The 23,612-nt window shown below is 51.9% G+C and overlaps 2 protein-coding genes across 6 annotated transcripts; both read right to left on the bottom strand.

Annotated features, from left to right (window-relative positions):
* Positions 1 to 8,446: 8,446 nt before the first annotated feature.
* Positions 8,447 to 12,442, bottom strand: LOC103567060 (mannose-binding protein A-like). 2 transcript variants are annotated; one of them, XM_008543648.2, is made up of 5 exons: positions 12,110 to 12,442; positions 11,025 to 11,217; positions 10,491 to 10,607; positions 9,558 to 9,632; positions 8,447 to 8,903 (listed from the first exon to the last, which is right to left on the bottom strand). In XM_008543648.2, the coding sequence occupies exons 2-5, from the start codon at positions 11,206 to 11,208 to the stop codon at positions 8,530 to 8,532; spliced, it is 750 nt and encodes a 249-aa protein (XP_008541870.2). In that variant the 5' UTR covers positions 11,209 to 11,217; positions 12,110 to 12,442; the 3' UTR covers positions 8,447 to 8,529. The 2 variants fall into 2 exon arrangements, with proteins under 2 accessions (XP_008541870.2, XP_008541871.2); XM_008543649.2 differs by having other exon boundaries at positions 12,328 to 12,435.
* A 5,619-nt stretch (positions 12,443 to 18,061) lies between these two features.
* LOC103567059 (pulmonary surfactant-associated protein A) lies at positions 18,062 to 22,565 on the bottom strand. 4 transcript variants are annotated; one of them, XM_008543647.2, is made up of 6 exons: positions 22,276 to 22,430; positions 21,729 to 21,821; positions 21,241 to 21,435; positions 20,842 to 20,961; positions 20,047 to 20,124; positions 18,062 to 19,553 (listed from the first exon to the last, which is right to left on the bottom strand). In XM_008543647.2, the coding sequence occupies exons 3-6, from the start codon at positions 21,410 to 21,412 to the stop codon at positions 19,177 to 19,179; spliced, it is 747 nt and encodes a 248-aa protein (XP_008541869.1). In that variant the 5' UTR covers positions 21,413 to 21,435; positions 21,729 to 21,821; positions 22,276 to 22,430; the 3' UTR covers positions 18,062 to 19,176. The 4 variants fall into 4 exon arrangements, with proteins under 4 accessions (XP_008541869.1, XP_070473076.1, XP_070473097.1 ...); XM_070616975.1 differs by having other exon boundaries at positions 21,241 to 21,651; positions 22,276 to 22,372; XM_070616996.1 differs by lacking the exon at positions 21,729 to 21,821 and having other exon boundaries at positions 22,276 to 22,565.
* Positions 22,566 to 23,612: the final 1,047 nt, after the last annotated feature.

Here is a 23,612-nt window from a genome sequence, read left to right as displayed (position 1 = left end):
CATTCTGGGTGTAAGTGGCTGGGCCAGCCCAGGGCCGAAAGGTCCGATGGCAGCTTCAGGCCGAGAAAACGCCTTTTGTGATCAGAGGAATGGATCCAAGAGAGTGGGAAGAGGCTGAGGGGGATGTGAATTCTCCAAGGACTCAAAGCCGAAAAGAGCTAGTGAGGCTGTGAGGACTTCATCAAATGGTTCCAAAGCTTTCATGAAAAAACAAACACCCAGAATAGCCCGAAAAATTACTTAAAAAAAATATAACAAGAGTGGACTTAATCATCTTTTGTTAAAGGGCTTTATAAAGCTAACACAGGCACAATAGTGTATTATTGACACAGGAAAAGACAAAACAATATAAAAAACCCCACAAAATCCAAAAAGGGTGGGTCCAAGGGTGTATAGATACACACATATATATATATATATCATATATGCATGACAAAAATAGAATACCAATATTGTAGGAAAATAAGGAATTGTTCAATTAATAATGCTGAGTTAAATGGTTAAGCATTTAAAGGAAAAATAAAATCATATTCTTTCAGTAACATATAAAAATCAAAATCAGAAGAAAATATAAGTAACGATTTGTGTAGTCATGGAGGAGGAAAGAGCTATCTAAGAATGACGTCAGAGAAGAAAACCAAAATAATATTATTGATACATCTGACTACACAAAAATCTATAAAACTTCTCTGGCAAAAAGTAAAACACAACATGAAATTAAGATTAAAATGCTGGTTTATGTGCAAAATACATAAGTAAATCAATAAGAAAAAGATGAATACCTAAATAGGAAAAGTGGGATAAGAATGAGAAGACGAAATTCATAAAAAGAGAGATAATGATGGCCAATAGTATTGAAACATGGTAAATTGCACAATCTTAGTAGTCATTAACAAATTCAAACCACAATATGTACCCAAAAATCTATGGGGTAGAGTTAAAGCTATCCTCAGAGGAAAATATACTTTACTTTCATGACTAAAAATCTAGAAAACATAAAAACATGAACTGAAAATACGCTGTGTTCATCTTTTTAAAACAAAATTCAAAAACAACAAGAAGAGACAAAACAAATATAAAAAGTGAAATTAATGAAACATAACATAAATAAAAATAACAGAAATGATAAATTAACCCAGAAACCAGATTTTCTAAAAGACAAATTAAAAAAATATATGCTTGGGACCCAGCACAGTGGTGCAGAGGTAAGTTCGCTTGCTCTGCTTCGGCGGCCCAGGGTTTGCCAGTTCGGATCCCGGTGCGGACATGGCACTGCTTGGTGAGCCACGCTGTGGTAGGCGTCCCACATATAAAGTGGAGGAGGATGGGCATGGATGTTAGCTCAGGGCCAGTCTTCCTCAGCAGAAAGAGGAGGATTGGAGGCAGATGTTAGCTCAGGGCTAATCTTCCTCAAAAAAAAAATATATATACATATATGGATATGTATCTCCTGATAAATCTATATAAGACAAAACACCAATTTGTAGAGGAGTAGCAATGAGAAAGGCACTGTGACCACAGAAAGAGCTTTCGTGCGCCTTATCCCATCCTTTCAGGCGCCACATCTCCTCTTTCCAGGGGTATCTCCTCCTTCCAGGCGCCATATCCCCCTCCTTCCAGGGCCCCTATCCCCTCCTTCCAGACGTGGTCAGGATTTAGTGAGGGGAGGAAAGACCGAACTTGTGCCCCCTCGGCCCTCCGTGGCCGTTACTCCGTGGCCCGGGTCCGGGTCTACACCTCTGGCCTTGTGGCTCCATGCAGTTCCTGGCTCCCTGGCCAGGGAGGGGAGGGGACCCAGCTCTTTCTCTGTGGATCGGCCATCACCCTGGTGGCTGGTCAAGAATCACTGTGTCACAGTGAGTGGTGTTCACCCTCTCCAACCATCCTCCACCCTCCGTCTCAGACTCCGCGGGTGCTTCCACCTCCAGGCCCCCAGACCCCTTCGCACAGGGAATCCAGAAGAGTGGGCCACCTGATTCCTGCCCTGGAGAGCTCAGGACTCAGACCCTCCATGTAAGGAACGTGGTCACCCAGAAACTGCCCCCAAACGGGCACAGGGAGGAGTCTGCATGGGGGGGCAAGGTGAGCTCTCCGGAGGATGTCCCCAGTGGGGACACGGTCACACGTGCGACTCTGCACATGGTACCTGATCGCGCCTGTGTGGTGGCTGAGGCCATGGTTCCTCCGTGAGCAGGAAGCGGGACAGGTCAGGAGCACTGGGCGGGCAGACAGTGCCTTCCTTCCCACAGCCATCCCGGAGCCCTGGGTGATAACTGTGGGGCGCAGCTGACTTCCAGGGTCTCGTCCAGGCTGAGGAGGGGCAGCTGATGAGCCCTGTCAGCCATGACGTCGGGGAGAAGAGAGGCAGCCGCGTGCTGGTGTTTGCCAGGTCGGCTTGAGGGGCAGCGCTCTGCAGGACCCAACCAGGGGCACGCCCCGAGCCCATGAAGTCACCTCCAGGACCTCGGCAAGAATCCCGGGTCGTCTGTCAGCTGGGCTTCCAGAAGCCCGAGGACAGGACTGCAACAGAGACTGACAGCTGGTGGCACCACAAAGTCATCTCCACCTGAGACCCCGGGGAGATCCCCACGTCCCCTGTACCGGTGCCCTCACAGGTCCTTGGCTAGCCCCTAAAGTTTCCTGAGTTACAGGTCCCCAGCCTCAAATGCCCCTGCTTTTGAGACAATGTGGGGTCACCACAAAAATCCTGAGTAAACACTTAGCGGTGTTCTCCAGAAGAACTGATTCTGAGACAAGCCCAGCTTCTCTCCCTGCTGATGCTGACGGGGGACAAAGCCTTGGGCTGGATTCTTATCGGACTTCAGAAAGGTACCCAGAAAGTCCATGGATGGGAGACCACAGTTGCAGGCTCCACAGAGCCGGGCCAGAGCAGCAGGGCTGTCCACAGGGCACGCAGGAAGGAGGGTGGGGGGTGGCACGCGGGTCCTGCCCCGAAGAGTCACAGTCCAAGTTTGGAAAGGAGACGGACATACAGACAAGGAGCAGAGAATTCCGCCAGGACCCAGGGCCTGCAGGACAGTGAGGGCTGCCAGGCCCGGCGTGCTGGAGACCCGTGGTCACCCCGCGGGAGCGTGCGTCTGGCCCTGGCCCTGCAGGGTAGGGGGTTTGGGGAACAGCGTTCCAAGTGGGGGTGAAACGAGTGAAAAGGGGAGCGGAGTAAAGCAAGAGCGTGTGCAGATGCAGACAGGCCTCACCTGGCTGCCCTGTGACCTCTGGTTGCTGCCCAGCCCTGTCTCCAGACCACCAGCAGAGGGCAGCAGGAGGCACAGCTTACCGGGCCACTACATGCAGTTCCCCCTGAAAGCAGGCTGCGCCCAGAGCCACTTTCCAAAATGAGTCTGGCTGCTTCTCTCCTGGGTCCAGCCTGCAGCTGAGCCAGGCCCCAGAGAAGGGAGTTGGGTCACCCATCTTGGGGAGAACTGAGATTCAGTCATTCATTTGTTCATTCGTTTATTCATCCAAGTTATCAAGTGTTTGTGGCTCCTAGGCCTTTTCTAGGCCCTGGGGCTGCACAGGTGAATGAAGCACAGTCTTGAAATAATCACAACAACAAGGAGAACGAACACTTGCATGGCATTCTACTATTATCCCAATTTTGCCATCAAGGGAACTAAAGCACAGAGAGGGCATGTGACTTGCCTGAGGTCACACAGCTGCAAAGTGGTGGATCCAGGGCTTGAATCCAGGCAGTCTGGCTCCAGGGTCCTCTCGATGACGCTGCTACACTGATGTAACTTAAACACATAAATGGCCAAGATGGTTTTAGATGACTGTAATTGCTAGTGAGACAATGAAACAGAGCATTGTAATGGTGTCTGGGGCTGGGCAACCTTAGATCCAGTGTCAGATAAGGACTGGGCGGGTAATGAGGGCATTTGATCCAAGGCCTGGCAGGCAGGATCATATTAGCACCCAGACAATCTCTGTGGAGCCCTAGTTGTCCCTGGGCACAGCTCAGGGCCTCTTGTGGACCAAGCACCCACACAGCTGGCCCAGAAACTCTGGGACCCCCCAGAGCCAATGCTCCCCATTGAAGGGCATGCAGATAGCGGCCTGGCCTCGGGCTGAGGGGAGAGCAGGGCTGAGCCCCTGGCAGCAGGATGCAGAGGACGGTAAGCCCTGGGTCTGCAGGTTTCCTTACGGGCACGCACACACTCACGCGTGCACAGACACACAGACAAATACCCCCAAATCAGTGTACACACAACGCCCCACTCAGAGTCTCACCTGCCCAGGGCCCCCCAGTCCCAGACACTCCCCAGAGGTATCCCAGGTGCAGACCCACCCTGGAAGTCAGGGGAGGCAGAGAGACCCTGGAAACGGGTAGGGAAGGATGTAGGTCGGCAGCTGCTTTTCACTAGCGGGGCGCCAATCGTTGAAGGAGCTTGGGGTCTGACCTACAAGGAATGATGAAGCCCCCGCTCCCTGGCTCCAGGGCTCCCTGCAAAGGTGAGATGAGGCAGGAAGCAGCTGTGGTGACTGGATTTCTTAGGCGATGGTTTCCAAAATGGGGCAAACATCTGGCTCACCGAGGGGCCTCGTGAAGACGACAGATTTCTGAGATTTTTGACTCACTGAGTCCAGAGGGGAGCCAAGATCCTAGGATCTGGCCAAGCTTTCCAGGCAATTCTGCTGTCACTGCTCTGAAGAGCTGCATGAGATGAGATGGCACAGGCACTCTGCTTGCCAGGACAGGGCAGGTTGGACCCGGGGCTGGCGGCGGCTAGCCGAGTCCAAGGCATTTGCTTAGCCAGTTAATGGCTACTTGCATCCCACTTCTTTTGAAAGAAGTGTACCCAGAAAGGTGTTTGAGCAAAACACCTGTGTTTTCCTGGACAAACCACTGGCCCCTAGCTGGAGACACTGTCTCCTCCCCACACACGTTCCCACCAGAGTGGGGAGCCCTCTTCCCAGACAGAACCTGCCAGAGGCCCTCCTCTCCTCCCAGCGCTCCATCAGCCACTCGGGACACTGAGACAACACCACCTTACAAAGGCCACGTCCCGACGCCTCGTGCCCAGGCCCCAGGACGACATTTGATCTCTTCCTGGTTAATGAGAAAAAAAAAATCCCCGATTTCTGGCAGGTTCGGAAGCACAGATCAGTTACACAATAACGAACAAACAACCAGGGCAGAGGCTGTCGGCCCTGACGCCCACACCAAGGGGCGAGGCCGGGGTCTGACTGTGCCCCCGGAGCTGGTCGATCCTGGACAGCCACAGAGAAGCGAGGCAGCTGGTCCTGGGAAGGAGGGGGATTCGAGGTAGGTGAATGCTAGGCCTTCAGGGGCACCCCAAGGCCCCTCCCTCTGGTTTGGGCATGGCTAAAAGTGAGCACAGCAGAGCTGGCGGACTCCAGAGAGAGATGGTCCTGCAGGAACAAGGCCCTGCAGACGCAGGATCCGCACGCGGCCAGAGCCGGGCCTTGAATGCCATGGGAGTGGGCAGTTGCTTTCATGCTGGCCCGGGAAGCAAATCACAGTTGGGCTGGCCGTGTCTACACTTCCACAGGAGACTGTTGACTCACAGATGTCATCTGAAGTCAGAGCTGCCGTGCCCAGAGCAAGGCGTATTGGCCATTCTCACCTGCTCGGACGGCCTTTCTGTGGACGTGAGAAATAGGTGTAGGTGCTCAGTCCACGGTTACTTTGGACAAAATTGACAGGTGACAAAAACTGGAAACAGTTCTCAGACCCCACAGCTTTGCTCCTGGAATAGGCCTTGAGGTCTGGGCCAGCGAGTGGCTGTCCATTCATCCAGGTTTTGAAGGGAAAGCCTTCGCAGACCAGTTTACAGGTGGGCAGACTGAGGCCCAGGTTCCACCATGCCGCTCGGTGTGCAGGTCAGGGAACTGTCCTCAAAGGGCAGCCTCCTGCTCCCATATCCTAAACTGCCCACCGGAGAGGCTGTTGTCCCTCCCTCAGCCATAGCTCCGCTCACGGAGACCCAGGCCCTGTGCGTCCCCAGCATGACCCCAGGGTCAGGCCCAGGCTCCACAGAGGCCTGAGCCCCACTCCCCTCCCAGGAATGCTCTGAGGCACGACCTTCCGGTTCTTACTCTGTGCAAAAGGCATCAAAGGAAGGCGCTGCAGGTCGTGTGTGTCTGCCCCGTCTCCAGTCCAAAAGCCAGCCTGGGGAAGGATACGGTGGGGCCTCCTGCTCCACCAGAACCAACTGCAGGGCTCAGGAGGTTGCTCCGTCATCCCCACTCCCGAGGTCCCAGGAGAAGGTGCTGCCCGAGGCCCCTGAGGTCTGCTCTTGCGGCACCTGGCTTCAGTAGGGCCCCTGTGCAAGAGATGCCCTCGGTCATCCAGGGAGCGGGAGAGACCGCCTGCAGAGTCTCCTTGAGTCCATCATTCCCCTCGTGTTCCAGGTCCTGGGAAGCCCGATGGACCGCAGTTTCTACCTTCGGACTCTCGTGAGAACCCTGTTTCTTAGATCAGCTCCTCCTTCTCTTGAGCTGGCTCGCAAGGGGCCCCGCTGCCTGCTGATAAGAACTGAGAAGTGAACACAGTGAGGTGGTTGTCTCCATTTCTAGATCTGGGCAAGAACGGGGGCAAGGGAATACACTGAGAGAAAGGAGCCCGAAAAGACCATCGGTGCTGGGTCAGGGGAAGAAGAAGCCTGACGGGGATGGGAGAATGTGAGCTCGTCCTGGAGATTCCTATCGCATTTCCCTGAATGGGGGGCCATCATTAGCTACTGGGAAGCAATCCATGTGAAGGACACAACTGCGTCTTCTACAGTTGTACAGCTAAAGAGACTGTCCTTCACGCACAGTATAAACAAAGGAGACGCTCATCTCAGGGCGGACCACGATCCCTACCCGTTACATAAAATAGAAAAAATTATATGATAGTTAACGTCTCTGATTTCTCATTTTCGTCCTGGCTATGAGAAAATTTAGATGTAACTTTTGTGCTTGATATGGTCGTTCTCTTGTTCTGGGTCATCCTATGTGTACCTTCTTTCCTTCTAAAAAGTTTCCAGTCTTTCCTTTTTCTATTTGCCACATGGCCTGTGGTTTCCTATGAGCCTCTGAGTTTTAAGAAGCTTCGCCTTCCTTTGGTAGGCAGTCTGGGTTTGAGTTGAAAATAGTGAATTGTTCTGCTCCATATCACAAAAATACTCTTCTCGTTGTCCCCAAGGGCGGTGCCTAAAGAAAAGCCATGCGGGATTGGGAATTCAGTGATGTGACAGTCTAGGTGTGCTAGAGGCCAGGGGCACAGGTCCTGTCACCCTCACCCCGATAGCCCAGAGCCTCAGCATGTCCCGGCCCAACTCTGTCCCTGCCTGGCAGCCCTGCAGAGGGAGCCCCCCTGGGAGAGCTCTGCCCTGTGTGCACTCTCGGTGTCCAACCCGCTCATCCATCCGTAATTCTTCAGTGGACCCTGTCAACAAATACTCAGCAAGCACTTACTGGGTGTGAGGTGCTGTCTCTGGTAGTTCAAATACAAAGGAAAATAAAATGGAAGGCTAATTTTAACAAAGAAATATTTAAGTTAAAGTGGCCCTTGGCCCACTCACGAAATATTTCCCAATCTCATTCTGTGAATGGCATTATTGGAGCTGGAATTCACTCTCCTCCCCCAGTTTGCTGAGGGGATTCTATATAGTCTCGGCCCCCCCTGCCTTGTTATTGCTGAAAAACCTCCACGGCCAGAGCAGGATTGTGGCCAAAGGAGCATCATAATCCGGTTCATCAGAATCCGATTCAGGGGAGGATTTATTTGCTGACTAGATGACACCGCGTAATTTGACCCACAGGGTATGAAACTCACCTTTGGGGAGTTTTGCCTCTTGTCTCTATTAATAATGAGCCATTGACCTATAATTGGACGAGGATGTCACAGAAGGAAGGGGATGCTGAACACGGGGGCACTGAGGCTGATGATGCCCTGCGGAGAGGGACCCGGCCTGCCTGCCGATTGCTCCCTCCCATGAGGCCAGTATGTGCCACCATATCAAACTAGTCTCCTGAAAGTATTCAGGAGTAAAAGGATGCCTTTTGTCCTCAAGATCACCCTAGTGACTAGCCCTGGGCTGTGACATGGTTCTGGCCATGGGAAAGAACTTAAGGCAGGAGAGTTTGGCATCAAGTAGTGGCAACTCTTGGAGAAAAAGGAATTGGATCAATCAGAGGCTGAGATCTACTGCCCACGCTGACGCGGATGTGGCCCTGCACTGGTCCTCCAGGGGGCAGCAGTGTCCTCGAGGTAAGAGCAGAGGGTGTAACTGCGCCCTTTCCATGGCTGACTCTGACCCAACGCTGTGCTCTTAGGCAGGACAGACGGCGTCCTTTGCCACGACTGGACCAGAAACCCTCACGCCCCACTGTCAGCCTCTCTCCACTTCTCACCCCACAAGCAAACACATTCCCTTCGTTTTCCTCCCATCCCCGTGAAGGAACGAGCCAACACCAGGTGTGGGAATACTGGCATTGGATTCTCTTTCAGAGCAGCAGAGAGCGCTGCAGGGCCCCGGGGAGGGGGCTGAGGAACCCGCCTCTTCAGGCTGGGAATTCACAGACCGCTGTGAAGGAGGAAGAGCAGGCGATGTCATTCCACAAGCCATCCTGCAGGAGGACCACACAGTCCTCCCCCCAGCTGTGGTTGTTGGGCTCGTTGCTCTTCCAGTTGCTGTAGGCCAGCCTCCCTCCTGTCACATACTCAAACTTCCCTTCAGTACTCTCGTCTGTGATGCCCAGGAAGGCAACGCCATTGGCCACATTCTGGATGGCTTTGTTCTCCTCGGCATTCTTAGGGGTGGCCACGAAGGCCCGGAGCTCGGCACACAGAGCCTTCACTTTGGAAAAAGGCATCTTTTCACCGTTGGTCACATAGAGCTTCGTCCCAGACTTTTTGCCCAAGGAGAAGAATTGCACTGAAATCACAAAGGGTGGGTGAGGTTGGCGTGGCTTGGAGCCCAGCCCAGGACAGCAGGTGAAGAAGCCCTTCTCTGGGAGCTCAGGACTCTGGAAAAGGGCCCATGCTCCACCTCCTCGGATCAGATCCCAGCGAGGAAGTGCTCCTCCACTGCAGAGCAAGTGCCTGGCCGAAAGCCTGGACTCTCCTGGAATCCCAGCCTTGAGACAAATGTCTGTTAAAAACTGTCCCAGTGCAGGTGGACATAGGGAAACGCGCTTGGGCCCCACTGCCCGGCTTGGGCTCCTGGATGAGGGAGAGGCGTGGACAGCCATCTGAGAACATTGGCTGCTGAGAAAGGCGCAGAGATTCTGGAGCTGGCAGACTCCGTGCAACCCTCCTGTGCTGCTTCCTAGCTGTGTGACGTTGAATGAATCACCTGCGCTCCTGGATCTATTTTTTCTCACCTGTAAATAAAATGGGTATAATCCCCCCAAATACGGTTGGTGGGAGGACTGAATGAAACCATGTAATGAGAAAATGCCTGCCTAGCTCAGGCCCTGGTGTATAATGTGTTCAAAAATGCTGGTTCTCTTCTACCCTCCCCCAAACCTACAGCACTATGAAGAAAAAGGAGAGCCAAGAACACACCGGGGGCAGGAAAAAAGCTTACACTTTTTGATGTGGTCCAGTTCTGATTTCAGGGTCCTTAGTTCTTGCTCTAAGTTCGCCAGCTTAGACTCAGCAACTGCAAAGCAATAGGGGGAAGGGTACGTATTTATTGAGAAGACCTAAAGTTGGAGAGCAGAGTATTTTGCAAAAAACAGAAATATATATATATATACATCTTACTAAAAAGTATGCTTATTACAGAAAAATAAGAAAACAAAAAGAAGCAACAGGGAAAAAAACTGTACTCCCACCTTCCCAGATCCACTTTAAGTAACTCTCGTAAACTATAACTCTGGAACTAATGCTAATAATAATAACTTGTAAATTACACCTCTGGATTTTTTTTTCACACACTGCTTAAATATTGCAATTTTATAATTATTTATTATAAAAGGCCCAACTCATTATTCTCCTTTTGTGAAAATTTTTCTTAATCATTCTCTTTCGTTTCTTATTTTAGGCAAGCTTTTTCATACTTTTATAATTTTGATGGGCTAGTAGATAAATATTAACAAGAGGTGATCGTTTTTCTTTCGTTGTTACTGAAATTACTTTATTTTACTCTGAACCCAGTTGCTGTGATGTTTCCCATCGTCTAGGGATCCCGTGAAGCAGAGCATTTTCAGGCCACTCTGGTGACAATAGACGTGAACCCAACACTCAGAGGACCCGTTTCCTCCTCTGCAGCCTGTGGACCCCGTCGGCTGGAGAGCCAGGCCCGTCTCCTGCAGGGCCTGCTGGGGGCGCCCGGCGGGGTTGGAAGTCTGTGCTCAGGCGCTAGTGGGAACCCTCTGGTCCCGGGAACGCGGAGGAGGAAGGCGGGTGCCGGGTCAGGCAGCAGAGCTGAGCCCCTGCCAGGGAGGCAGCAGGAGAAGGTGCACATGTCACCTGGCCCTCAGGTTCCCAGCACCACGATGCCAGCTAAGCTCCTTACCTGAACTGTCTCCACGATCCCCTTTCTGGCCCTTTGCTCCTGGCGGCCCAGGAACCCCTGTATTTCCCGGAGGTCCCAGCTTCCCTGGAGGGCCCTGCAGGCCTCTGGGCCCTTGTCCTGTTGGAAGACAAAGGAAAGGTGACCCCGTAGCTGTCACTCATTCTCTTTCTCCAAAAGCCCACTACTCAATTCACACTGAGCTCAGGAAACCATCAGTGAATGTGTGATGGCCAAAGAGGGAAGCTGTCCCTGCGTCCCCGGGGCAGCCTGCGCCGAGGGCCGGCTCCCTGAGCAGGCAGGACACCCCTCTCCACAGACAAGCACACATTTCCAGTCCCTGGGTGGACATGCGGGATCTGGAGGAGCCGAGAGGCATCTTTCTTCTGGGGAGAACGACCTTTCACAGGAGCGGTTCTGAGTGAGTTGTTGTCCTCCGCAGCGAAGGTGACCCCTCACGCCTCTGTGCTGGACCTTCCCAGGGAAGAGTCTCCCCCTGGGTGGGGTCTTGAGAAGGCAGAGCGGCCCGTCTCGTACCTGGCTCTCCCTTTTCTCCCTTGGCTCCATCTCGCCCGTCTCTGCCCGGGGTGCCGTTGGTGACCGGGATGCCACAGGTGATCACGGAACAGGTCTTCTGGGCATCCTCACAGGCTGTTTTTCCTGAGCCGGACGCTGTCACCACCCACAGAAGAAGGACAGGAAGTGCTGAAAACGGGAACATGGTCCTGACCTTAGAGTGGAGAAAGTCAAGAGAGTGATCTCATCTTGTTTAGCCAGTGTTCGCTACGGCCTCCAGCGTGCCGGGCCTGTGCAGAGCAGCCACACAGAGGGGACTGTCACAGCCCTTGGCTCTGAGTTACCCCCAGGCTGCCAGGGGACAGACCAGGGAAAAGTGTTAGAGTCACATCAGTGCTAGCACAAAGGAAGGGGCGAGAGGAACGTAACAGGGCCATTTTCCCTGGGCCCCCAGTGCCCCGTGCTATGGGTTTAGTGGGCGCATGAGAGCCCACAGGGTCTGGAAACGACAAACCAGCTTTGTTCCTGGTGGCCTGGCACAAAGGCAAAGAGGGTTCATGCCTGGATGATCTTTGGCTCCTCTTTCTCACCTCCCCTCCTTGAGGGCCAAGGGAGCCTCAGTTTCCCCCCTCTTCCCCATCCTGTGGGTCCCAGAGCTACATTCTTTTTTTTTTTTCCTTTGTCTCCCCAAAGCCCCCCGGGACATAGTTGTATGTTCTTCGTTGTGGGTCCTTCTAGTTGTGGCATGTGGGATGCCGCCTCAGCATGGCTTGATGAGCAGTGCCATGTCCGCGCCCAGGATTCGAACCAATGAAACACTGGGCCGCCTGCAGCGGAGCGTGCGAACTTAACCACTCAGTCACGGGGCCAGCCCCCCAGAGCTAGATTCTAACCATAGCAGGTGACGTGAGGCCCCACAAGACCCATTTCAGAGCAGGACCCGGTTTACAAGATCCATTCTCTCATTTCACATAAAAATCTCCTGTTTTAAACTCTGGGCCCCAACTACCCGCAGAACCACAGCTGTTTCCCCAAAAGCCTGTCAATCATCTTGCGTAAAGTCTCTGTTTTGTGACAGGGCTAAAGCAAGCTGCCAGCATACACACCTCACTTCCGTTCTTCCGTTTGCTGAAAAGACCACCCTTCAGTCTGCAGATGGTCAAGTGGATCCAGGAAAGACACAAATGCCCCAGGTCAGAGGAAGAGAGGCCCGGAGTGGGCCTGAGAACACTACCAAGGCCCCTGCCTGGATCTCACCAGGATCAAGTCAAGTGGCCAGACTCTTGGCCCAGGCCCCCACCTCTGTCCTCCAGAAATGACTTACTAGGGCCTCCCCAGGCTCAGAGGCTGTGGCAGGTAAGCTGGTCCTCCAGCCCAGGCCTCTGGCAGATGCCTCAGCAAAGTCAGGCCCAATTAGCCTGCTGACCAGGGACAGTGCTGGACTGGCCTTCAACCCCAGGTTAATGAACAACCATCCTTAGAACTGCTCTATTCTGGGCAGTTCTCCGGGGCTGCTGGCGAGGTCTCCAACACAGCGCTGGCAGCTTTCTGCTTGAACTTCCCTTCTCCTGCCCCCTCCCACACATGCGTCTTTACAGCTCGGCCACCTCTGATCCTCTAGGATCACGGATTCTCAGGATAGTTCCCTCCAGATATTTACTTCTGTAAGAGACACACGTGGACATTCTACCAACAAACACACAGTCATGCACACTCACACACACACACGCAGGGGCACATCCCTCTGTATCAGTCGCTCTGACTAGCTCACCCCTCCTCAGTGTTTAGTTTATTTGGGGGTAGGGGTGGGTGGAGAAGAGATTAAAGGCCTACAACACTGAGTCACCTTGTCACTCATCTCTCATGCGGAACATTTATCCAGTGTCTTCTTTGGGAATGACACAGGACTAGGCATAAGGGGAAGAGGAATTTGTAGATAACTTAAATTCCAAGCTGAGTGTGAACATTTGCACGAGCTGTTCCTGCCCAGAAAACTTCCCTCTGTCCTTGCATAATTGTTTGTGTAATTGTCATTCAGACTTTAGCTTAAGTATTATCTCTGGAGGAAGGGCTTTCCCTAACCCAGGTTAATTTTAAGTAGCTGCTCTATCACGAAATTGCAATCCTCTGTTTCAGTTCTCTGCCTATAATTTATCTCTGTGGAAAGTTCTCTTATCTGTTTGGTTGCATACTTTTTGACCGCCCCACTCCGGTAGAACAGGAACTTCATCAGAACAGGGGTCTTGTTCCCGGTTGTCGTGCTTCACCTAGAAGAGTGCTTGGAAACAGTCAATGGTCAATAAACATTTACAGAATGAATGAGTCCTCCAGCGTCACGCCCTCGGAGCAGCCCTCTCCACCTCTCGCCATCTGGAGCTGCCGACCATGCCCACTTTCCCCGTGTTTTTGCTTTCCTAGGACAGGAGTCATGTTGGATTCCCCTCATCTCCAGAGGTGCAGTGCAGGGCTGGGCATGCAGGAAGGATGCAACGAGAGAGGGAGGAGAGAAGAGAGGCCACAAGCAGGGGAGGACACCAGACAACCCACGGCTGCTCCACACCTGGGTTCCCAGGAGTGTCCAGCTCTTATCTCCAGAGCCTGATCGAGTGGCCCTTTTCAAGTCCCTGACGTGACCTTTGATTTCAAACTCGCACTCACTCTGTGGAACATTTAGCCTCACCAAACAACTCAAGAGGCCTGCTTTATCCTGGTGGGGAGCGGGGCCAGGCCACTTCCCTTTGGCTCTGCCTGGCGATTGGCGTTTTGGCTTCTCAAGGGTCATCAGCCTTGTGTACTCAAGTCACCATGCCCTGTTCAGCAGCCCTCCCAGGTTCCTGCTATAGAGGAGCCTGCCGGGCACCAAGAGGGGCCATTGCAAAGAAGACCCCTCTCAGAGCTGTGTTTACTGACGGCATTGACACAACTTTGAAGGGCCCATAGGCTCAGAGGGCAAGGAACATTTCAACCCACACAGCAAATGGGCAGACCTCCCAGAAAGGTGCAGATTTGAAACTGAGAGATTTACATAAAACCAGGAACCTACACGTGCTACAGTCTTAGGGGAAGGTGGCTTGGGGAGGAGGGCCGAGGATAAGGCAGGACGAGTGAGAAATGTGCACCATGAGCAAAGGGACAATAAGAAAGCCTTGACTCTGGTGGGGAAAACATCCTCCTTTGAGGACGTGTATTCATGCCTGTCCTCCCATAGACCTCGGGCTTGAATGGAGGCTATTATTATTATGATCTTGCTATGATTATTATTATCAAATTTTGCTATTTACACCAAGATGAAAAATTATTTTTCAAATGTCCCGGCTCATCACAACCTTGTGCATCACGGGGATGTAAAGGCAGTGGGGGACCCCACCCTTAGCCCAGGCTCCTCAGGGCTTCCTCAGGTGGAGACCAGGTAAATTTGAGTTCACCCTATAAAAACTACCAGACACAGTAGGAAATAAGCAGAGTGAAAGCTGACTGACACAGCAAGCCTCAAAAATAGTCTTCCAGGGGCTGTCAAGTCTACACAACAGATAAATGGACTTATTTTTCTTAAAATTGGCATCTGAGCTAACACTTGTTGCCAATCTTCTTCTTCTTTTTTTTCTTCTTCTTCTCCCCAAAACCTCCTGGTAGGTAGTTGTATATTCTAGCTGCAGGTCCTTCTAGTTGTGGCATGTGGGACGCCACCTCAGCATGGCCTGATGAGCGGTGCCATGTCCATGCCCAGGATCCGAACCGGTGAAACCCTGGGCCACCAAAGCAGAGCTCAAGAGCTAACCACTCCGTCACGGGACCAGACCCTAAATGGATATTTTTAAAAAGACAGCATAAATAATGAACAATAACTAAAAATTAAATAATGAAATTAGTGAGCTAGAATAAGGAAATAATTGGAGAGCTAATAATAATATAAAAAACTGGTTCTTTGCAAAAAAAAATAATAAATTTGGCAAATATAACCATAGTAGTTTAGATTATGCTTCCTGACTTTTCACTTCGTCTTATCAAAAAAGTACATATCCACGGCCTTTGCCATGGAACTTTGCAGAGCCTCCCGCTAGAATTTGTGGAGTGAAGCCCCACCCCTTTGAGGTTTGGCCGTGTGACTGTGAGCAGGAAGGGAGCAGCAGCTTTAAACGTGCTTGCAGGTTTAACCCGGTCTCTTCCTGTTTTTTCCAATCATGGGAAGAATGTGTCCCTGGTAGCTGCTAACATCAGAATAGTTAAGTCATGTGGAGCAGACATGAACCCAGCTAGAAGGCTGGAGTAAAACTGGCTATTAAAGTCCAGCCATGTGCTAGTGGTTAACAGCACAGTCTCTGGAATCTGACTTCCTGTATTCATGGCCCAATTCTACCATGAGCTGGCTGCACGACCTTTGGCAAATCACTTTGACCTCTATGTGCCTCAATATTCTTATTTGTAAGTTGGGGATAATAATACCATCTACGTAATAGGGATAATGAGGATTACGTGCATTAACACAAGTATAGCGCCTGGCACGTAGTCAGTTTAATGAGAGTATCAGCCATTAGACCAAGTGAAGTACATCCCAGGAATGCAAGGATGGTTCAACATCAAGCAATGAATTCACGCGACTCATTAATTTAATATGTAACAAGTTTGAGTCTCAGTGCAGAGATGTACAATCCTGAAATTTGAAGCTCACCTTGTTCTTGAAACTAATGCATGGTCTCAGAATTCTTCATACAGAACCTTCCCAATCACCTGCAGTGCAAACTTTCTAGGTTTAACACACGGTCCAAACAAATCATTACTGTCCTCCAGTTTTGTCGTAAGATCTCAGTTTCATCTCTGGGTCATCACCACCCTGGCCATAGTGTGGTGGCTTCTTGAAGTGAAGCGTGGGCAGAGGCTGATCTCTTATTTCTTAGTGTGTGTGGGGAGGGAGTAAAGAGAATGATGCCGCCAAGGGTGAGCAATACCTGCTCATGGGAGGAACCACGTGTCAACGGGGACTCTGCTGCTTCTCAGCTCATCCAAACTGGTTGTTGGGTGCCTTTGGATGACCATTTACAAATGACAGCTCCTCCCAGGAGCTGGTTTTCAGACAAGGAACTCAGTAAGAGTGTCCAGCTGCATGCTCCCTACCCTCAATGTCACATCAGTGGACAGTTCAACTCATGGTCTCTTGTTCTTCAAATCCTTGTGTTCCAAGGAGCAACCTGATCATGAGTAGGTTTAAACCCCAGCTAGCTTCTGTGACATTAGCATTCACACAGCCCCTGGGAAAATCGATCCAAGTGGTGGAAATCCACATTGCCCCGGAACACCCCTGTTCACAGTTCTATTTTCGCCTTCCTCCACCTCCCCATCCCTCAGCATGATCAGGACCTCTGCTGGTTCAGTGCTGCAGCAATTTTTGAACACGAGAGAATCTCCATTCCTGCCATAGGTGACTGAACCAGAGAAGGCGAAGTAATTAGGGCATTCCTACTTGCAAAGATTAGGAGGATAGGACAGTCCCCTCCACCATGACACAGGGAGATGAGAAGGAGAGATAATTTTCACTATAAGAGTACAGATGCCACCCAACATGGGTCAGGTCCTTTCTCTTCTTTAGTCTTCCTTATACTGACCAAGGGGATGGGAATTACTAAGCCATTCATGTCACGCAGCCCCCTCCTTGGAGGTCCCATGGTGGGGTCCCTGGGGCATTTCTTCAACCTTAAGAGATGAGGTACTTAGAGCCTCTCAGTCTCACCTGTGGGCTCTAGATGTCAGTACCCAGGAATGGGAAATGACCCAACCCACACTTGACATCCCTTTGATGTTAACAGACCAAAGGAAATGCCCCCCAAAAACCATCTGATAAAGTTTGATACACATTCATGATTAAAATGAATCTCAGTAAACGAAGAAAAAGAAAGAACTTCTTTCCCTTGATAAAAGGTGTCCATCAAACCCTAAAAGGGGCAATATGACTATCTCCAACAACATATAGGACTCCTAGCTCTTATAAAATGGTAAGAATTACATACTATAAATATAAATATAAGGAACAGGCAAAATTTCAGCCATTTGCAAATACAATCATATATTTATAAAATAGAAGAGAATCAATTATATTAGAAATATTAGGGGGAAAATGAGAATCCCAAAAGATGGTTAGATATAGGATCAACAAAAAATAAATCAATAGTTTTCTTATGAACTAGGAATAATTGATTTCAAATGTGATAAAAATAATATTGTAAAAATAGCAAATAATACCATAACGTAAGTAAAAATAAACCTAACAAAAAATGAGAAGACGTCAGTTTTCAGAGGTTTAGACTATTCATCTATAAAATTGGAAAATATGCTTTTCCTTCTTGCTTTTTTGAATTTGGGGGAAGACTCAATAATTCATGAGCTAGGCCCTAAGCACATGTGGCAGGGTGACCAGATTAAAAATTAACATTCACGTGACAATGAGAAATATTTCTGCTCATTCCCATCTGGTTTTGTTGGTTTTGATCTAGAAACTCTTCTTGCCCAGGAAAAGAGGTATATGCAATGAGGAGAATGTTCTAAGACGTGAAGGTGGGAAAAGTAGGGGCTCTTCTGGACACGGGATGTGCATTTGTTTGTCTTCTGAAGAAAGTAGGGACATGGTCTGATTCCCACTCAGCTCTGGGGTGTGGAGGCATGGTCTCACTCCACGCAGACCTAAGACTGATGTGGCTTACAAAGGTCTAGGACACAGCCCTGAATACCATCAGCTGAGGGCCATGGAAAACATCCAGGTGGCTGAGTGGGGAAAGGAAGGCATGACATCACCACCCACAAATGGACCATATGGACTTAGATCAGCAGTTATCTTAATGCCAGCCATCAACATTGATGCCCATATGTTCTTCCAGATGTTTTGTGTAGTTCCCCATCTGCCCATACAACCTGAGGATGGAGAGAAGTTTGCCCCTCCCACCCAACAAAGAAAGCCTAGTCTGGGATTGAATTTCCCATTTTTCAGGTAAGTGGGAGCTCAGAGCCAGAGTTAATTTGATTCATAAGCATAAAGAAATGTGATCTCTCTTGAACCAAAGCAATGGAAATTTATGTTAACATATTCATGATTTATTATGCTTAAATCATCTCTGTTCAGCGAGAGGGTGGGGCAGTTATGAGCATGAGCTTCAGGTCCAGGTAGATGGATTTGAATCCAGCCTCTGCCACTTGCTCCATGTAATAAAACAAAACACTTAACATCTCTAAGTTTCAGTCACCTGATATAAAAAATGGGGAAATAATGTTGGTCCCACGACATTGTGTAAAGATTAAATAACATTTTGTAAGATATATTGGAAGTGCTTGTCAAGGTGCTTGGCACATAGTTTGTGCTCAGTAAATAGTCAGTGGTATGGTAAGTGGTGTGGACACCTCACTGAGCTCTGACGTGGTGTGGGGATATGCCCAACAGCAGGAGGTTTCTTGTGTTATGTCTGGGGTGGGGGTGAGGTCTTCCCTAGAGACGTAGGCTGGCTGCTTTTAGCCCAGGGCATTGAGTTGGCACCCCAAGACTCAAGGAATTGGATAATACATGACAACCACTATGGCGGGGTTGGCCTCCCCGGTGCTGGGGCACCACCTGGCACTCTGACCTCATGGAAAGACTGACCAGCTGTGCTCCCAGAGGCCCCAGACTGCCAGAGAATCCCAAATGTGTCCTTAGGTCCACACATTTGGAATTTCCTAGAAGTCCGCCTGTCTCTATTATTATGCTTGACCAGAATTGCTACATCTTGACGAGGCTGAGCATGTGGTGGGCTGCAGAGAAAGAGTAGAGGGGGCCCGGAAGCAGACACCTTCTCTGTGATTTTGGAGGGTCCTTCCATCCCAGGACCTCACTGTCGTTGTCTATAAATGAAGGAACTGGACAAGCAGAGTAAGAAGGAAGTCTCCATCTCTCACCAAAGGGCAAAGCTAGAGTGGCTGCCTAGCATGCAGTGCGAGAAGGCGCTCCAGGGGGAATGGCAGGCTGATTAGTGATCATGGGGGAGGAGTCAGGGCCCATCAGGGTGTGGAAGGGCTAAGAATACCTCCAACTCTAAGAGACACAAATACATTTTGTTGTAAAGGAGTTACAGCATCTCACAGAGCAGGTGGATCCTCAGGAGGGAGGCTGAAAGGCAAGGCAGGGCCCTGTCTATCCCGTGGCCTCTGCATCTGCTCAAAACTCACAGATGGCCAGTCTGTACTGCAGGCAGCTCCTGTCATTCCACTGCCCATCTGTGTACATCTCCACACACTTCTCTTTGCCACGACCCCTGGGCTCCCCTGGGTACCAGTTGGTGTAATTCACAGGGGCCCCATCCAGGTAGTAGAAGTCTCCGGCGGTGGGGCCCTCTTCCAGGCCCAGGTAGGCGTAAGTGTTGTGCTTTGTCACGAGGCTTGCGATGGCCGCATTCTCCTCCAGACTCTTCGGGACGGCAATGCGGCCACCAGCTCTGGCACATGACTCTCTAATGGCATCAAAATCGACCACCTGCCCATTGGTGGAGAAGACCTTCTCTCCAACTGCCAGCATGGACCCCTGCAAACTGAGGGCTGAGAGCAGAGGAACCGGAGTCAAGCCACTGACCTCCTTGTCTCTGAGTCCCCGTCCCTCACTTGGGCTCTCTACCTTTATGCTGTCGTCAAACTCTTCATCTCTGCCTCTGTCTCTGTCTTCCTCTGTCTCCCTCTTCCAATCCTAGTCTTTCTAAATTCCCCTCTAAGCTCTCATCATTCTATTCATTCATTCATTCATTCATTCATCCATTTAAGCATTACTTATTGACTGTTTATCATGTGCCAGAAACCGTGCAGTTTCCAGAGACTCAACAGAAAGCATCATAGGCAGAGACCTTGCTTCCCCATGTCTACTTCTGTCCCTTCCAGGCCATTCAAGAACCTCAGGAATTGGAAGCAACATTCTTTTCCCCAAGACCTGTGTGTCCACAACTGTTTGTCGAGTTTCTAGGTTCTGGTGTCTGGTGTTGAGGATGAGGGGAACTTATGGCAGAACCCCCACCCTCGAAGGCCCCAGGGGCCCCCTTACCACCCATTAACTGCAGGATTTGATGTCTGATGTCATGGAGTGTAGTTTGGAGCTCCTCATCTGGATAAGCTGGAGGCCCTGAAGAGAGATCCCCACCCAAGATGAGGGGCAAGCCAACAAAGACCCCTCGTGCTGCCAAGTAGGCATTATGCCCCCTGCAAGCCTGTCCACACCCACTGCCCAGGCCCCAAGCTATAAGGGTCCACGACATGGGGGTGTGTTTTCATACAGCAACATGCTTGTCCTTTGTGCAGCCCTGTGTACTCTGAGCCCCCTGCCTGCTCTTCCTTCCTGCCATGTCCTTTAATGGCTCCGTCCACCCACTTTTGCGGGTTTGTGTGGTTTCTGGGCAGGGTCCCCTCTCCCACCCTCCACCAAGGGCAAACGTGCTTCCCTCTGCACTCTCCTGATGGATCTTGACCACTACTCAAAGCTGCGGGGTTTCCCTCTGCGTGTGGGGCTCCCAGTCATACCATCTGCCTGGATCCTTGGTCCATATAACCCCGTACACCCTTCAGAATGCCCCCAGTGCTGTCCCGTTTCCCACACCCGATGCCCTATATCCCCACCAGCAGCTGTGATGCATGAACACTTCCAACGCCCATGAGTCCCCGCCTTGTGGCTCCTACCCAGACCCAGATTTCTCTCCTCCACCTCACACTCGCTGATTTAGGCTGAGCCATATGCCCTTTGGTGGCCTCTGTGGTTTTGTCTGATCCCCATCAGCCCTCCTGTAACTGACCATGTGGGCAGTGTGCCTGTGCCACCACTGCCCACCTGCCCCATCCTGCTCACCTGGAGGGCCCCTCTCGCCAGGCTCTCCCTTGTCTCCACGCTCTCCAGGGGGACCAGGGGGTCCAATCAGCCCATCATGGCCAGGGGAACCTGGCATTCCTCCAGGGGGGCCAATGGGGCCTGCAGAGAGAGGAGGACATGGATATATGGTACCTATCACCCACAACTGGGCTGGAGCTGATGTGACGGGACCCCTGTGATCAGCCAGGCTGACTCACCTGTCCCTCCATGGGCACTCTGAGGATGGACCCTCCAGGGCTGCTCCAGTCTAAGGGCCCCAGGAAACTCCCACCATGTCCCGCCATCTAGCTGACCCTTGGACCCAGCCCTGGACAGACGGACCTTCTGAAAACAGGTCCCTGACCCTCAGCTGAGGCAGGGGGGTCTCCCATCCAGTACCTGGAGGTCCAGGGTCTCCTTTGACACCATCTCTCCCATCTCTGCCAGGCAGGCCAGGGGACCCCGGAATGCCAGGGACGCCAGAGCATGCAGCACAAAATTCCTTCACATCACACTTGGTGCCAGAAACCGCCAGCAAGATGAGGGTGAGGGTCAACGAGCACAGCAACATGGCTCCTGCTCCAGCAGCTCCCCCTGCAGAAAGGAAGGGCCGTTGGCCCATCGGAAGTATTTGCCACGGTCTCCCTTTGCTGTTCTTTGTCCAGATTCAGGCATATGGCAGAGCCTGAGGGCCAGGGCTGGTGCAGACAGGAGCTCTGGGAAGATCCAGACTGTCCCTGGAAACCCCCAGCATCATCTGGTGTCTGACATGGTCTCAGACGCCATCCCTCTGGCTTGAGGCGGTGGGACCTGGGCAGGGAGGAGAAGTAGAGCGAGGAGCTCTGGAGAGTCAGAGGACCTGATTCTGATGGAGTCTCTGCTCGTACCTCACTGTGTGACCGTGGGGAACTCACTTCACCCCTCTTGACTTCAGCCGGAACTTCTAAGCCCTGAGATAACCCCGACTTGTCCCTCCGAAGCTGTTGGGAGGAAAGATGTGGCTGCTCACTACCCCCGTCTGTCCCTCACACCCCCAGCTACCCTCCTTTCAGGTTCTAAGGGGTCATATTCCTGAGGATGAACAGAGACGACCAGGACCCATGGCTTGGCCACCCCAAGGTGGTCACCCACTCTTCCCCTCGCCCCTGCTGGGATGTCCCCTTCTCCTTGGCAGGCTGTTCTCTCCCCCTGGCAGGCCCTGCCTAGTCCCTGGTGGGAAAGGACCTGGTCAAGGAGCACAGCAAAGCACGAGGATACTTGCAATCCCCGCTTCCTGCACCCAAGTTACACCTCCGGGGAGCAACTCCCCGTGGTGCACAGGAAGGTCCCCTCCTTCCCAGCGTGGCCCTCAGTTAACCCTGTGGCTGCTGGGCTGGTTTTCACTGCCTGAAACCCATGTCCTGGGGGACCCCTAGGGGATGGGGCTAAACTCACCCCCACGAACAGAGCCTGGGTGGCACTCAGCCTCCAGGTCAGAGTGGAGAGGTGGACAGCACCATTTATACGGACCTGGGCTCCCAGGCTTCCTCTCCACACGGTTGAGCCTCCTGTCACGAGGGCCTCTACTCCGGGGAGGGCCGGGTCGGAACAGCCATCCTGTTTACACAGCACACTTTCTCACGGGGCACTCAGGCTGGAGGGCCACTTGGGACGCCTGCTGAAGAGAAACTCCAGGTCCACAAGGAGGGAACTTTACCCTGGGCTTGAGGCCCCCCACTCTCGCCCCAGCAGCTTGCCAAGGAGTGAAGGATGAGAGCTCTTACAGGATCCATTGGAGGCACATGGCAAAGGGAACCCTCAAGGCCCCAGTCCTGGCTGACGACACACGCTCAGTCCCAGGATCGCCGTCCCCAAACGCCCTCCAGCAGGAGACAACATACCAGAGCCAGACTCTTTTCCAGGGGAGCAAAGGGGAAGATCAGTGACAAACAAGGGTGTCCCCATGTGCCTCCTTCCTGGGGCCATTCTGGCTCCAGAGGCTCTTTAGCTCTTGGAAGGATCCATGTGATTCCAGGCCCTGCAGAGGCCATGGCTCAAGCTGAGGGTGGCCAGGTCGAGCTGGAATAACTGTCTGTCAGGGGACCAGCCTCACCACTGAGCCACGCAGGCCTCCCAGCTCCTGCTCCTGGAGCCTGCGGCTGAGTCAGTGGGCACGCGGTTCAGAGTCACAGTAAACGCTCTACGTGCTCCTCCTTCCTCTGCCCTACAAGGCTCAGTTGTGGGGAGGCAGGGCAGCGTCTAGGGCCCCAGGAGAGCAGCAGTTTCTGTGGTTGGCCGTGGGTGATGTCTGACAACCTGCAATGGTGATTTCTGTAAGTGTCAGCAAGTCATGTGACGCCCTAATCGATGAGATCCCCTACTCAAGCCACCTGATTAGGAGGGACCCTCTAGCTGCAGGGACGGGAACAATGGGGAACCAGGACCAGAAAAGACTGCCAGGCTCACTTGTAAGTGATTTGAAACATCTTCAGGTCTTCAGGGAGAGCGGGAGCTCAGTCGTGGAGCCCCCTCGCAGGAGCAGGGGCCGGTGGAGCCTGTTGGAGCACTGAGTGCTTTCAGGTTTCCTGCTGCTGCCGGCTGCCTGCCCAGGGTGGGTGTTGGGCCGGCACGGGAGGGGAGCCAGGGCCAGGCCAGGGCTGGGGTTGGTGGGGCAGTCCCACCAAAAGCACCCCAGCTCAGCTTAGGGGACGGACGGTTGTTCTGCAGGCGGAGGAACAGGACAGAAGTCTCCTTGGATTGACTTGAAGGATCTTGGGGGAGGCGGCGGGGGT

This window comes from Equus przewalskii, chromosome 1 (assembly GCF_037783145.1).
Source record: "Equus przewalskii isolate Varuska chromosome 1, EquPr2, whole genome shotgun sequence".
Lineage (NCBI taxonomy): Eukaryota > Metazoa > Chordata > Mammalia > Perissodactyla > Equidae > Equus > Equus przewalskii.
This window is presented reverse-complemented; position numbering and strand designations above follow the sequence as displayed.